Source organism: Denticeps clupeoides, chromosome 13 (genome assembly GCF_900700375.1).
Source record: "Denticeps clupeoides chromosome 13, fDenClu1.1, whole genome shotgun sequence".
NCBI lineage: Eukaryota > Metazoa > Chordata > Actinopteri > Clupeiformes > Denticipitidae > Denticeps > Denticeps clupeoides.
The window spans coordinates 6,571,584-6,586,365 of record NC_041719.1 but is presented as its reverse complement, the minus strand read 5'-3'; the positions used below and the strand labels follow the sequence as shown (position 1 = coordinate 6,586,365).

The 14,782-nt window shown below is 49.8% G+C and overlaps 2 protein-coding genes across 2 annotated transcripts in view; both read left to right on the top strand.

Moving 5' to 3' along the window:
- The first annotated feature begins 1,365 nt into the window (after positions 1-1,365).
- On the top strand, positions 1,366-10,647 carry rnpepl1 (arginyl aminopeptidase like 1). Its single transcript, XM_029000372.1, has 11 exons — positions 1,366-2,183; positions 3,010-3,150; positions 3,326-3,477; positions 3,726-3,842; positions 5,620-5,855; positions 6,044-6,157; positions 7,164-7,276; positions 7,406-7,514; positions 7,640-7,864; positions 8,148-8,290; positions 9,331-10,647. Exons 1-11 carry the CDS (start codon positions 1,722-1,724, stop codon positions 9,595-9,597), a joined length of 2,079 nt encoding a protein of 692 aa, XP_028856205.1. The 5' UTR covers positions 1,366-1,721; the 3' UTR covers positions 9,598-10,647.
- A 668-nt stretch (positions 10,648-11,315) lies between these two features.
- dvl3b (dishevelled segment polarity protein 3b) overlaps positions 11,316-14,782 on the top strand; it is a 19,348-nt gene continuing 15,881 nt past the window's right edge. The window contains exon 1 of the mRNA XM_029000371.1: positions 11,316-11,476. Coding sequence (XP_028856204.1) covers positions 11,316-11,476 — 161 coding nt within the window. The remainder of the gene's footprint in view (positions 11,477-14,782) is intronic.

Here is a 14,782-nt window from a genome sequence, read left to right as displayed (position 1 = left end):
AGTACATAACTCCACATGTGTTCATTCATAGTTTTGATGCCTTCAATGAGAATCTACCAATGAAAATGGTCATGAAAATAAAGAAAACACATTGAATGAGAAAGTGTGTCCAAACTTTTGGCCTGTAATGTGTATATATATATTTTTTTTTTTTTCTCTTTAAAATACATATATAAAGAAGATGCCACCAAGCACATTCTATGTATTTCTCTGGGCTGAATTTTCTCGGCTTAGACCAGGCCATTCCTTTTATTTGTATTTGGACTGAGCCTCTGTACACGGGGGCGTGCATCATTTGTGCCCAGTCGGACATTGTGTGAATATAGCAAAAAGTCTCCTGCAGGCCCTGCAGAACGTTTGTCTGTTACTATTTCTGTTACTTTTAATAGCCTTAGCATGAATTAATTATTGCCTTGCAAAGGGGGTGAGATGACCAAGAAGAGGAGACATTGCTCCGAAGTGTCAATAAAAGCTATTTTAGGTTTGACCGCCGTGTGTGTGTTTCTTGGGAGATTTTGCGAGGGCGAACCGCGACGCCCGGCGGCCGACCTGGGTCACTGCGCGGCCCTCCGCGGGTCCGTCCGGTCGGCCTCTGCCCCTCCGCCCTCCGGGCCGATCCGGGCGAGGACAGTCTCCGGGGAGACGGGGGCGCAAGTGCGGAGGAGGCTTCTGTGCGCGACGGCAGCCGTGCGTGCGTGTAAAAGGATCCCCGTCGCTGCAGGACGTATCGCATGAACACGGCGGATCCCTTTCCCCTCCACTCCCGATGCCAAGCGCCAAGCCGGCCGGTGCGACAGACACGCAACTGGCCGGCTGTCGCCCGCCGGGTTTCCCCCTCTTTTTTTCGGAATCGGCCAAGGAAACAATACGTGCACACACCGTAGTATGGCTTAGTACTCATTTTCAAACTCTGTTTTTATGTATTACTTGCTATTTTATTATAGAAACTTTACCAAAGGTGAACGTGATTGTATAATAGGTTACCTGTATCGTGTATTCATTTATGTATGTTCGCATATCTTGGTGTATTACATTATTATTGTTGTGTGATTCTGTCAATATGATTGATTTACTGAGTATTTATCATGTCTCAGCGAACACGTAACGCGTCGTTTTTAACGTGTGTATTCTTGTGTCGGGTTTATTCCATTCAAATGAATTCACTTTCAACTTTAGCGTGTTCGTACGTTTTTATGATGCGTTGCATTAAGAAACGGAGAAGGCTACTAAATGCAAAATTTAGTGTTTCTGTTGTGGTCCTTGTTATTATTATGATGATGATGATGGTGACGATCTGTCGGGTCTGCAGCGCCCCCCAGCGGCCAGAAAAACTTTCCTCTCCCGAACTGATTTCCTCCCCTCTTTTTTACTTCCTGTTTTCTGCGGGACCGACGGAGCTCTCCGCTCCTTTCATTTCAACTTTCCCGGCCCCCTCCGCGCCCGTCCCCTCCGATTATTCCGTTCTTCCCGGCGCCGGGTCTCCCTCGTCGGGCTCCGGTTGAAATGCTGAAGCCGCCCGCCGCCCTCGGCCCCGATGGATTTCACGTAGAGTCGCTGCTCCTGCTCGCCCCGACCTCCGCGCCGCCCTTTCCGCCGTTCCGCCGCGTCTCCTCCGCCTAGTCCCCGCCGCATTTATTCGTCTTTATTCCTTCTTTCTTTTTTTTTTTTAAATTCCTTCTTCCAATGTCCGCCGTCGAACTGACGTCCCCGTGAAAGCCGCGATGGCCGAGCTCCAGCGGCCGACGCTGTGCTGCTGCCGGAAGGCGCTCACGGTCCCCAGCAAGTCGTGCGACGGCGGCCGGCCGCTGGGACACTGTCGCCTGGTGGACATCGCGTCCGCCTCCAACTTCCACAGCTTCAAGCTCCGCCACTTCCACCTGGACCTGCACCTCAACTTCGCGCTGAAGAGGATGACGGGCTGGCAGGTCCTGGAGCTGCTGCCCCTGCAGCCCGGGCTCCAGACCCTGGTGCTGGACACGCACCCGTCCCTGCACATCCATTCCGTGGACTGCAAGGTGCCCGGCGGCGGCGGTCCGGACGCCGTCCTCCCCCTCACCTACCGCGTGGAGCCGTTCACCGACTACGGCGCGTCGCTGCACGTCAGCCTGCCGGCCTCGCCGCCTCTCCGGCCGCACCGGGCTTTCCAGATCACCGTGCGGTACACCACGACCGACGGGCCCGCGGTAAGGTCACCGCGGTGCCGGGGGCCACGGCGGCTCCTGGGAGGAATGTGGCGGATCGCTGGAATTCCGAAAATGTGTCGCGCCGGATATTTTAAGCGTTGAATGGTCGTCGCGACGCTCCGGGCTGCTGGCTCGCCGTAAACGAATATTTATCGACTATTTAACGTGACCTTTACGGTGACCCCGCTTGTCAACACATTTACATTATACATTTACAGCATTTATCAGACGCCCTTATCCAGAGCGACTTACAATCAGTAGTTACAGGGACAGTCCCCCCCTGGAGACACTCAGGGTTGAGTGTCCCGCTCAGGGACACGATTTGAACCTGGTGTTACCCACTAGGCTACTACCACCCCGATGATAGAGTTACCGATGCTTCTGGCATTCATGTCAGTACTCTTTGATTCTCCAATGACAGTATACGCGGGAAGCGTATCGATTGTTGAGTTTAGCAGTTTTTTTTTTTGGTGCACCGCTCGGGGAAAGACGCTCTTGCGGCGTCCGCCGGTTACAGGGACAACAGGGCATGTGAGGGGTGGTGAGAGTCCTTCGAAATGTTGCGAGCCCGACGGACGAGGTGGTTCTCGTAGAGCTGGGAGACGGGTGGACGTGGAAAATAGCAACATCCCAATATGATTGTGTTGCTCTCCGGTGTAGGTTTTGTTCTGGTTTTAGTCTCAGTTGTGCAGGAACGTTCGGAACGTCACCTGCCACGGACCTCGGTTTCCATTTCCTTCATTTGGACAAGAAGCTTCCTTCCACCTACTGTCCATCTCCATTACCGCCCGTCGCTCTAACTAAAGCCCCGCGTCCCTCTGCGCAGATATGGTGGCTGGACGCCGAGCTGACGTGTGGCCGGACGCGGCCGCTGGTCTTCACGCAGGGCCATTCCGTGTGCAACCGCTCCTTCTTCCCCTGCTTCGACACGCCCGCCGTCAAGAGCACCTACTCCGCCACCGTGCGGGTGAGTCCGCCTGGACAGGTCCCCGTTTAAAGAGCTTCCGGGAAGATTGCATGTCTTTAATCTTGAATTGTTATTCTTCCCCTCCCATAATCCCACACCACACCATTTCACCGTCCTCGTGCATTTGAATTCTTCTTGTGACGTGATATTGTGTGACCGTGGCTCGCGGCCGCAGGTGCCGGAGGGCGTGACGGTCCTGATGAGCGCCTCTCGCAGCGCCTACTCGAAGCAGGACCGCGTTTTCCAGTTCTCCATGGAGTTCCCTGTGCCGGCCTACCTGGTGGCTCTGGTGGCGGGGGACCTCCAGCACGCCGACATCGGCCCCCGGTGAGAGACGGTCCAGGCGGAGGGAACACGGGCCTCCTCAGAGGGTCCGAGGGACCATTGCAAAATATCTTAGTCAGCCCGAGATTAGGGCTAAAGTGGTTTTAGCCTGAAGGATTATCAAATATCACCGAATAACAAGACCAATCGGTGAAGGGGGTTCCGTCAACACGCTTTTCAGCGTAAAATAATATACAGTTTGTTTGGGTTTTTTTTGCATGCCTGTGAAATATTGTGTGCGCCTCCCCCAGGAGCCGAGTATGGGCGGAGCCTTGCATCCTCACCTGCGCCGTCAGCAAGCTAGGGGGCAGCGTGGAGCGTTGGCTGGGCGTGGCAGAGGGCCTATTTGGACCGTACGTCTGGGGAAGGTTGGTCTATGTCGGCCTCTGCGGCTTTTAACCATTCATATTCTATCCGTCTCGCCGTAAGATTTATTGTTGCCATTGGCAGCCATTGAGCTTCCAGTCATCCATCCCAGCGGGACCAGCAGGTTCCTCTTGAGTAGCTGGACACAGCCATGGTGGACTAAGGTGGCTTAATAATTGCAAATACGAAATGACCAAAAACCAGAAACCGTATGAAGAAATAAAAGGAGAAATAGCTGCATGAATTCAAGTAAAATGAATGCTAATGTAACATCACTTTAACATCAGCCGCTAGTCTCCCTTAATGGCGCAGTTATTACAGCTTGTAATTATTGGTCACTCAGCGAGTTAACCTGCTTGTCAAAGATTAACCGTCATTTGCAAAGTGCATGTGCCGGACGAGGGCGGACGGCGGATGGTTTGGCCAACCGTCAATCTGGGTCAATCTCACGTGACCTCAGCTGACGCACGCCGATGCCAGTGTTCATTAGTGCTGGGTAGGCTGCGCTTAGGACTGCGCTTAGGACTGCGTTCGTGGGTGACATTGTCTGACCTCACCGACCCCCGGGATCCGCAGCCTTGCACAGACATTTCCGGAAGCGCTTTGTGATGTCCTAATTTCCCTCGCAGCCAAATCTCCTGAATTAAGTGGTCCAGTTGGTTAGCCAGCCATGTAAAACAGACATGTGCGCGCACACACACACACACACACTCCCTAAAATACTCAGCTAGCGGACATGATCACTGTTGACAGTTAGTGCTTAGGCCTCAAAATACATTGATCTGTGAAGCTGAAGCTTTATTTTATATTTAGTGCCATTTTTACGTATTCTTTCTAAAAAAAGGTCCTTTCTGCCGCCCAGTATAAAATTATATCCTGGGATCATTTTAGGAGTTGTGTATTTGGTAACCATAGCAACGTTGCTTCAAAAGTGGGGCCGCATTACTGAGTAATAGACTGACCTCCATAGGGGGTAATACTGATAAGACCAATCAAGGTAATATTACTTAAATGAGGGTATGTTTATTTGGTGTCATTTTTTTCAACAGTTGATGTGATATTTCATATTCTACAAGTACAACTGGACCAATTTATATACAGTACAGGCCAAAAGTTTGGATACACCTTCTCTTTCAATGTGTTTTCTTTATTTTCATGACCATTTACGTTGGTAGATTCTCACTGAAGGCATCAAAACTATGAATGAACACATGTGGAGTTATGTACTTAACAAAAAAAGGTGAAATAACTGAAAACATGTTTTATATTCTAGTTTCTTTGCTCTGATTACTGCTTTGCACACTCTTGGCATTCTCTCGATGAGCTTCAAGAGGTCGTCACCTGAAGGAGTTCCCAGAGGTGTTTAGCACTTGTTGGCCTTCACTCTGCGGTCCAGCTCACCCCAAACCATCTCGATTGGGTTCAGGTCCGGTGACTGTGGACTTTTTGTTACATAACTCCACATGTGTTCATTGGTAGTTTTGATGCCTTCAGTGAGAATCTACCAATGAAAATGGTCACGAAAATTATTAGAATTAGATTGAAATGTTTATTATTTAAATAATCAGGATATGTTCATAATAAAGTGAGAAATATTTTTTAAATTATATTTTCTTTATATAATTATATGTATAATATATATTTACATTATAATTATATGGTTATAAAGTACTTTTGGGGGTATTTAGTACCAAAGCTGACAAAAACTATAACTGGTACGGTATCAAGTCTGTCGTTTGTGGAGTTGAAAATCACCATGACTCTGACTCTCTCCAACAGATATGACATTGTCTTCCTGCCTCCGTCCTTCCCCATCGTTGCCATGGAGAACCCCTGTCTCACCTTCATCATTTCTTCCATCCTGGAGAGCCAGGAGTTCCTGCTCATTGATGTCATTCATGAGATCGCTCACGGCTGGTTCGGCAACGCCGTCACCAACGCCACCTGGGAGGAGATGTGGCTGAGCGAAGGGTTGGCTACTTACGCTCAGAGACGCATCACAACAGAGGCATACGGTACAAAATGCACACAAAAACACACACACGCCCACACCTTTATATTTGCAGTTGGACAACAGTCCTCGCAGTGTTTAACTGTCTGTTACCATTACACTATTATTTTCACGGAGAAATTCCGCTGATATATTTAAAATGTCAACTCTGTAGCTTTACTTGCCTTCTCTTTCTCTTTGTCTCCGGTTCAGGAGAAGCCTTCACCTGTTTGGAGACTGTGTTCCGTCTTGATGCTTTGCACCGGCAGATGCGTCTGCTTGGAGACAACAACCCTGTCAGCAAGCTCCAGGCTAAGTTCGAGCAAGGTACAGCTAGTTGTTGTTCAACGTGTGACCCCCCCAACTACTGGATACACATACGAGTTGTGTTATACATACAAGTTGTCTTTTGATGCCCACATGACCCTGAGATGCTATAAATACACTAACACAGTCAGGGGGAGCAGTATACAAAACGGTTTCATGGAGAAAAGAACTTATTGCTCTTTACTGAACTCGGGGATGCAGAACTGCTAAAAATACATCTTCAGAAAGGCCATGTTCTTTTCTGTATGAAATGTAATTAGCTTTGGGCTCTAGTTTGAAACAAAACCTGCTCAGTGTAATTCACGTCAAACCGTCCAAATTATGAAGTTGACCATACACAGCAATGAACCCATTGTTTTCAACTGGATGTTCAGCACTATGGTTGAAGCCCCTGTGGGCTCTGCTGCTGAAGCACAATTCAAGTAATAAAATATAGTTGTAGTATAAATGTAGTATTTTATATTTGAAATGTAAAAAAACATATACGAATTGACCATGGAAATAATGAAAGCGTGATAGAAGAAACAGGGTTTTTAGTGCCTTCTATTATTTCGCCAAAGTGCTGGATCATTTCTGAGTCAATAAGGATGTCCAGACTGAGACTGAGCTAAGGCTGCAACAGTCATTTCATCACATTACTTTCTATTAATTTATCATTCATGCTTAGGACAACGTTCAATGTTACCATTAAACTAAAACGAAAGATTATCCCACTAAACGTAGAGGGTAAATATCCTGATTTGATAGTGGCATTTTTAAAAGCAGGGTGGTAGTAGCCTAGTGGGTAACACACTTGACTATGAACCAGAGGATGATCCAGGTTCAAATCCCACTTACTACCATTGTGTCCCTGAGCAAAACATTTAACTTAAAATTGCTCCAGTCCCTGTCCCTGTAACTACTGATTGTAAGTCGCTCTGGATAAGTGCTGTAAATGTAAAAACTGCTCTGAATATCACTTGAGTCTCTTCTGCTCATTAATTGTTCTTTCACCTCCTTGTTTTAGGTGTGAACCCCAGCAGCCTGATGAACCTGTTTACCTATGAGAAGGGTTTCTGCTTTGTGTCCTACCTCTCTCAGCTTTGTGGTGACATAAAACGATTCGACAGCTTCCTGAGGGTGAGCGACTATAAACATAGCCACAGCACACACACACTCATTCACCCTTCCTCCCTGAACACACACACACACACACAGAAACAGAGGCAGCTTTAATAATGGCTGACGTTGCTCCCCCTCCCCCCACAGGCCTACATCGAGCAGTTCAAGTTCTGCAGCGTGGTCGCTCAGGACCTGCTGGATTTCTTCCTGGGCTTCTTCCCCGACCTGAAGGAGAGCTGCGTGGCACAGCGAGAGGGTGAGGGTCCTGCTGAGGGAGGCATAACAAACAGCGGGGGGTCCGACTAACGGTGCGAAAGCGGAGGATTCGTGTAAATAAAGCTGAAACGCAAAGTCGCTCTCTCTCTCTCTGTCGCCTCCCAGGACTGGAGTTTGAACGCTGGCTGAATGGCTGTGGCCCCCCCCTCTGTGAGCCGGACCTCTCGGCCGGCGGGGTGCTGACCTGCCCGGTGCAGCGTTTGTGTGAGGTCTGGGGCGGCGAGGACCCCGACACAAAAACCATAGCAACCTTTGACCTCTCCGCGTGGAGCACCTTCCAGACGGTGCTTTTCTTGGACCGACTACTTGACAGATCGCCACTCCCCCACGGTAGAGGCTTCCTTACATTTACATTTATGGCATTTATCAGACGCCCTTATCCAGAGTGACTTACAATCAGTAGTTACAGGGACAGTCCCCCCCTGGAGCAACTCAGGGTTAAGTGTCTTGCTCAGGGACACAAGGGTAGTAAGTGGGGTTTGAACCTGGGTCTTCTGGTTCATAAGCGAGTGTGTTACCCACTAGGCTACTACCACCCAGGCTTCCTTGTTCATCTCGCGTGTCTGGGCTTGGATCGTCCCATGTGTAACGCGCGGTTTTGACTGTCCTACAGAGGTGATGAGTCACCTGTCCCGCTGCTACTCGGCCCTGCTGGATGGGATGAACGCGGAGGTGCAGATCCGTTGGCTGCAGATTGTGGTGCGGAACGGCTTTTATCCGGACCTGCCTCGCGTCCGCAGCTTCCTGCACAAACACGTGAGTGACGGGAGAGTGGGGCTCTGGTACTGTAGAAGAGGGCAAAACTGGTTCTTCAAATATCTGTCACTGCAAACAATTAAGTAAGCGAAAGATGAACCGGAGAAAACAAATGAAAAAGGAAAGTTGTCCACGGTTCTACAGATATCTCCGATGTCCTGAACTCTGTTCCTCTGTAACAGTCCTTAGAACATATGTTAGTACGGTGCAGGAAGAAGTCGGTCTGCCCTGGGAGGTGAAATGAAATGGGAGGGACTAGAAACCAATGTCTGAGAATTCACATCTTAATTAAAGAGGCTGGAGACCAAACTACAATCAGCGAAGTGACGTGTAGGAAGTGGTATGATGAGCTGGCTGGAGACTTGTTTTCAGTCTGATGATGGGGTCTGGTGTTTTCCACATTTCACGATAACTTCTAGTTTATTGATTGCCATAATACTATGTTGCATATATTGCATTATATATTTAATGTAGTCTCGAATGTTGTCTTTGATAGATCTCAATGGAGCAACATAAAAGGTTGTGCATATTAGGCATGTAGAGGTGCTTCTTTATATTACATTGAATAATTTACAGCATTTATCAGGCGCCCTTATCCAGAGCGACTTAAAATCAGTAGTTACAGGGACAGTCCCCCCCTGGAGCAACTCAGGGTTAAGTGTCTTGCTCAGGGACACAATGGTAGTAAGTGGGATTTGAACCTGGGTCTTCTGGTTCATAGGCGAGTGTGTTACCCACTAGGCTACTACCACCCCATCGAATCCTAATGAGCTGTGATAATTTGACAATGAAGTGCCTGTTTTGTCATATCTGAAAAATCAGTATTGATCTCAAGCGAACTAACATCCCTTTCCCATCAGCGTTGTTCACGGTAACATGTTATACCACTCTATGTCATTACATAAACATGAATAATTTCATTTTATTAAATGGAGATTGTGATTTTTTTTTTTTGTGATGTGACGTGGTTGTGACAATTTCATATGCCACCACATGAGTTAACCTCCAGCATGTTATGTTCTCCTCTCCCTCGCCGGCAGACGTCTCGTATGTACACGGTGCCCCTGTATGAGGACCTGTGTGGGGGGGTGATGAAGTGCTTTGCGGTGGAAGTCTTCTACCAGACCCAGGCCCGATTGCACCCCAACCTGAGGCGCACACTGCAGCAGATTCTCTTCCAGACTAGTTCTGCCTCGCCCGCCACCACGGCCCCGCCCATGCTCACCCAAGCGCCCACCACCACCTCCCCTACGGACCCTCCAGCCAACGGCACCATCGCCTTACGAGACGTCAACGTGTCCGCGTGACAATGTCTGCGACCCACAGGGGTGGCGGAGGAGCAACAGATGCTGAGGAAAGAGAAGGCGCAAACCTGGAAAGGACTTGAAATGACTGGTGCGCTGGTCACACGTGGTTGAGACTTGATTTGTGCAAAAGAGTAGGACCAGCGCACGCACACTCACTTGCATATATTACACGTCATAAGCTAACTGCTGAAGCTGCTCTGGGCAGGAGGGGGAAGAATTCAAGTGCCTGTTCAGGTGTGTCTAGGCCCAGAAAATTGTCTGCGTGTGAAAGAGAGAGGGCGAAACAGCGCCACCTACTGGCCGTTTCCTCGCCGAGCTAAGCTGCTTTCCCTGTGCAATTTGTGTTCGACGGACGACTGGTGAAAGACTTTAGAAACCTTCGTTCAGGTCACGTTTATATAGATTCTGACCACGAGAGGTCACGAAAATGACGTTAAGACGCAGGACCCCCTTTACTTAAACACTACACTTCGGTTGGGGGGGATATGAGCTAATAATCCTGCCTTTCCTCCCAAGGAGGGTGGCGTTCCCCTACGCCACCCTCACGGCTTCCCACGCTTGGTGCTAACTCCTCCCACCTGTGATCTCAGGAATGTCAGTCGGGTGCGCGGGGGTGGAGCCACCCAGGTGCCTTCTGGTCATATAGCCATATGTGAGAGCAACAGGGGTCAGGGGTCAGCGTACCTTACAGGGCCCACTTTCCTTGGCCGTCGTGCAAGTGCAAGTTTTGTTTTAACGGGTGGGGCATGTGCAGACGAGGGTAATTAAATTAGGCTAATTATGCATCATTTGCGGTTTTCCAGACGTTAAGTGTGATTATAGGTATGTTAACTGTGTTCTCCCCTCATTTTACAGACACTTGCTTGGTCTTTATCCCCACCGTGAAAAATTAAGAGTGTCGAAGGGCTGATTGTTTCGCGTTTTGAATTTTATTGTGTTAAATTACAGCATTGGGAGTGTGGATCGGAGTCGATAATCACAAAGCCTTAATTTACTGCACAGACGGAGATAGAAGTTCGTTTCCATTGTTTTACAGGAAATAAAACTAAAAAAAAACGTGTCGCCTGTTTCGTCGTCGTTTTTGTCGAATCGCTTGGAGGGGGCGCTGAAAGCGCGATTACGCGCCCTGGAGCTTCGTTTACAATTTACTGCTCGAATTAAGCTTCATTCACAACGTAGACGCGGAAATGTTCCGCGTTTGTTATTTAATATAATATTTCGAGAACGCTTCTCTAGCCGTGCAACAATCCCCAAAGCCCTCCAAATGACGGGGCTTCGTGGAGAAAGGAAAACGCCACGATTAGTGTTATTAAAGTGTACATCTAGGCGCACGGACGAGCTTATCGAAACAAGGAAAAGGGGATTTTTCTGCCCGCTGGCCTGTAGGGGGCGCGCCTCGGACGGAGGGCGGATAGGAGGGGCTCTCCGCGCTCCTCGGCGCACAGCTGTTCCATGGACCGGGGGCCGGAGCGCAGCCCGGACGGTTGCCGTGTTCGACCGCGACCCCTTCGTTGTCCGGGACCCGGGGAGGCGGCGAGCCGCGGGGAATCGCAGCAGGCGCGCCGCTGAAGTCCGAGCCGCGTCCCGTCCCTGCGCGCACGGCCGCCGGAGCCGACGGGTTCGCGGCGCGGCGCGGCGGGGAGAGATCGGGACCCGGGAGGCGTCCAGCGGGACTCGGGGCTGGATGAACGCGGCCTGTCGCTCCCCAGCGGCCCGCCATGGGGGAGACCAAGATCATTTACCACCTCGACGACCAGGAGACGCCGTACCTGGTCAAACTGCCCATCCCGGCGGACCGGGTCACCCTGGCCGACTTCAAAAATGTCCTCAACAAGCCCAACTATAAATTCTTCTTCAAGTCCATGGACGACGATTTCGGGTGAGAACCGCGTCGCTCCGCTGCTTTAAATATATATATTATATTCTCTGCTCCAAATGCGCGATGCCAGTCGCGCTACTTTTTCTTTCTTTATTTTATAAAATAAACCCCGAGCCCACTTTAGACCGTCCATTGTTCCTGCGCCCCGCCGTCTGGACGGGAGATGGAACGACGATCAACAGTTAAGAGCGACGCCGAGAAAGTGGAAATCGACTCCACGCGTTTTTTTTTTTTTTAAAAAGGAGAGAAAAAGTGCGACATCGGGCGCTTCGCAGCGTCCATTTTGGAAACGGACCGACTCCCGGTGCGCGTTGGTTCCCGCCGGCGCTTCCACGTCCTGGAGACGAGGGTCCGAATGTGGACGGGGGGTCCCAGAAGGGTCCGGGTCGGGCTCCCTGGCGGCTCCGTACTAACTTACTAAAACAGGCGAGGTTTTTTTTTTTTTTTTAAATATTTTATTCGCGAACTGCTTGTCATTTTTCCCCCTTACTTTAAAATAACAGTTGACGTGTAGAGTCCCTTGGGGGGTCTGAAGTGTCACGGAAGACACCGGACACCCCGGCCGGATCCGTGTCTCCTTCCCGGCCACCGCTCCCCGCCCTCGGGAACCGCTGTCGGTGGTGGCGACGCGGCGCGGACCCGGGAGACGCGGCGTTTTGAAGCGACATCGCGGGGCGCGAAAATGGCGGCCTGGGACCCGGGCGGCGGGAGCCCGGTGACGGACGTGGGGACTCTTTTGTTGTCGGAAGAAAAGCTGCGGCGGAGGGGAAGAAGACGTGCGTCCGTCTGGGTGGCTTTCTCGCGCGTTTAGGGGTGTTTTTTTTTTTTTTTTTTTTTTTTTAATTACAATAAATAAAAAGCCCCCCGAAATTCGAGGTGTTGGTGTTTGGAACGGTGGGGAGCCCTCGGACCCCCGGGGACCCCGAGAGCCCAGATCCGCACGGGCCCGGTTTCGTTTGCTTTTGTTGGCCTGGCGGCCTGCTTTTTCTTCCCGGGATTGCAAAACCACACACACACACACACACACACAGTTGCATCTCTGTCCTGTTTAAACAAGCTCGTCAAGGTGCACAGCAAAGCATTGTTGTGGGTCCCCCAGCACCTTCGTTCTCTTCAGGACTGACCGGGACCTCGAGGAAGCGCGCGGCGAAGCGGTGACCTTCGCGACCTTTATGCCACGCCGCATTTACAACCGTCGGACTTTATGAACAGTGTGGGGGAAGCCGCTTTATAAAACGCTAAATGCGCACACAATAAAGTCTTTTTTTTAAACTGGATTAATATTACGGCTCTCGTGTTTTAACGGCAACACGAGATTGTATCCCGACACTTCGGCTGGTGATAAATTATAGAGACGCTTGTATCCACTGTCATGGTTTAAGTTAAATCCTTAAACCGGCATCTGTTCTCTTTTTTTGTTTTTTTTTTTGTTTTAATTCTCTTTTTGATGGATTTTGTTCTCCAGTTCCAAAGATATCGTGAAGGCGATCGCAGAAAAGTGTTGTTATTGTGGTTCATCATATTGCAGGATTTCATGTGACCTCTTGACAAACGGCCTTTTTGATGCTCAGTTTTTTTGTCATTGTTTCACTTTTCTGCCTCTTTCTCTGACACACACACACACACACACACACACACACACACAGGCATGATGGGAGATGATAGATTTCACATCCTCTCCAATCATCCCTTAACCTTAGACACTGACTCACCATCCCTCGTCTGTCTTGCCGTGTCACACACACACACACACACAAACATTTGTTCTGCCCTTTTGACAGCTTGACTGGTTTTATGCTCGGATGATGAACTGCTGGATCCTATAGACGTATCATATCATACAGCCATAAATTAGCAGTGTGTCAGCCGCACGGCCTGGCACCTCCCACGCCGCACCGCTCAACGGCACGACGTTCGCTTCGGTTACGAATAATGTTGTTGTTGTTTTTTTTAATAACACGGGAATGTTGTGTCCTGACCGCATGGCGGGGCTTTCGTTGGTGTGCAGCGTTTTATGTACGACCACGATTATCGTCCTAATGTGCTGATCAGAGTTGGCAGACTGGCGCAGATGTGCAGATTACTTAGAGAAATCTGGGACACACACACACACACACACACACACAGGTGTGCTGGGTGATCCGCACCAGTTATTGTTGCCTCAGACGACAGCTGCAGGGCCATCACAACACACATCCCCATCTCTATGACACCGATATCATTATTATGGTGTAACCGTGTGAGTTTGTAAAACCTTGAACTCGGACAGTAGCGATTTTATAATACAATTTCTTTTATGTGAACTCTGACTCAAAATGTCCACACATTTTTTTAGTTCGGTCTTAGTTTCGGGCACGTTCCTGAGCTGTACGCGCACTTTAGCTCGTGTGACAGCGTCCTGTTGTCCCTGTTCTCTTTCGCTAGCTCTCCCAGCGCTCTGACGGATGATGCGGAAGGCTCAGGACAGTGCGGTGCAGCTGGGCGAGACCCCCGCCCGCCCCCAGCGGAGCACATCTGGCGCGGCGGATCTCCGCCGTGTCCCGTGGTGCGCGGTTGTGCGCGGGGCGGGGTGAGAACGAGGAAAAGAATGTTGCTCTGGGCATCCCTGATGCAAAATGATGTGCTTGTTATTTTCCAACGGTGTGTGTGTGTGTGTGTGTGTGTGTGGTGGCCAGTCTGGCACTAGCTGATCTGAGAGGTAGAGAGGCCTTTTCACTCCCAGGCTCAGTCTGAATTAATGTTTCTCTTAAGGAAGCTGACCTACTTTCTCTCCTGTTCCTGTTTTATTTTCCTCTCTTGTGTCTTTCTGCTCTCCTGTGTGTGTGTGTGTGTGTGTGTGTGTGTGTGTGCATTCATGTGAACGAGAGGCCAAGATTCTGTGTGTATTAGCATATTGTATGTGTGCGCAATTCCGAGTCTTTGCATATCGAATAAGAGAGTGTGTGTTTTGTGTGTGTGTTGTGTGTGCTCGTTTGGTCTCCGTGGATCTTTAATCTCCAGCTTATGGTCCTTCGCTCCAAGTTCTCAGCGTTTTTCATGTCTGCGTCTCTCTCACGATGACAGAGAGAATAAAAAGATTGGAAAAAAATAATAAAACCAGTGCGTGGCGGCGCTCATCTGAAACCATTATCCGCCCCTCCCAGCCTTCCTCTCCATCCGTTTCTTCCGTCCCCCCCGGCCCACTCCCATCAATCCCTCCGAGGCCCCAGTCCTATTTGTCTCCTTTTTTTTCTGTGCAAATCTAATCATTGCTGCCTATGAAGAGGAAGACCCTCTTTATTAGCGGTCAGGTCTGTTTACAGATCA

Bases quoted from the DNA above. Each gene is read 5' to 3' on its own strand.
- rnpepl1 (XM_029000372.1), top strand. From the start codon at position 1,722: ATGGCCGAGCTCCAGCGGCCGACGCTGTGCTGCTGCCGGAAGGCGCTC. The intron at 2,184-3,009 runs GTAAGGTCACCG...CCCTCTGCGCAG, and splicing joins CCACGACCGACGGGCCCGCG to ATATGGTGGCTGGACGCCGA. The intron at 6,158-7,163 runs GTACAGCTAGTT...TCCTTGTTTTAG, and splicing joins CCAGGCTAAGTTCGAGCAAG to GTGTGAACCCCAGCAGCCTG.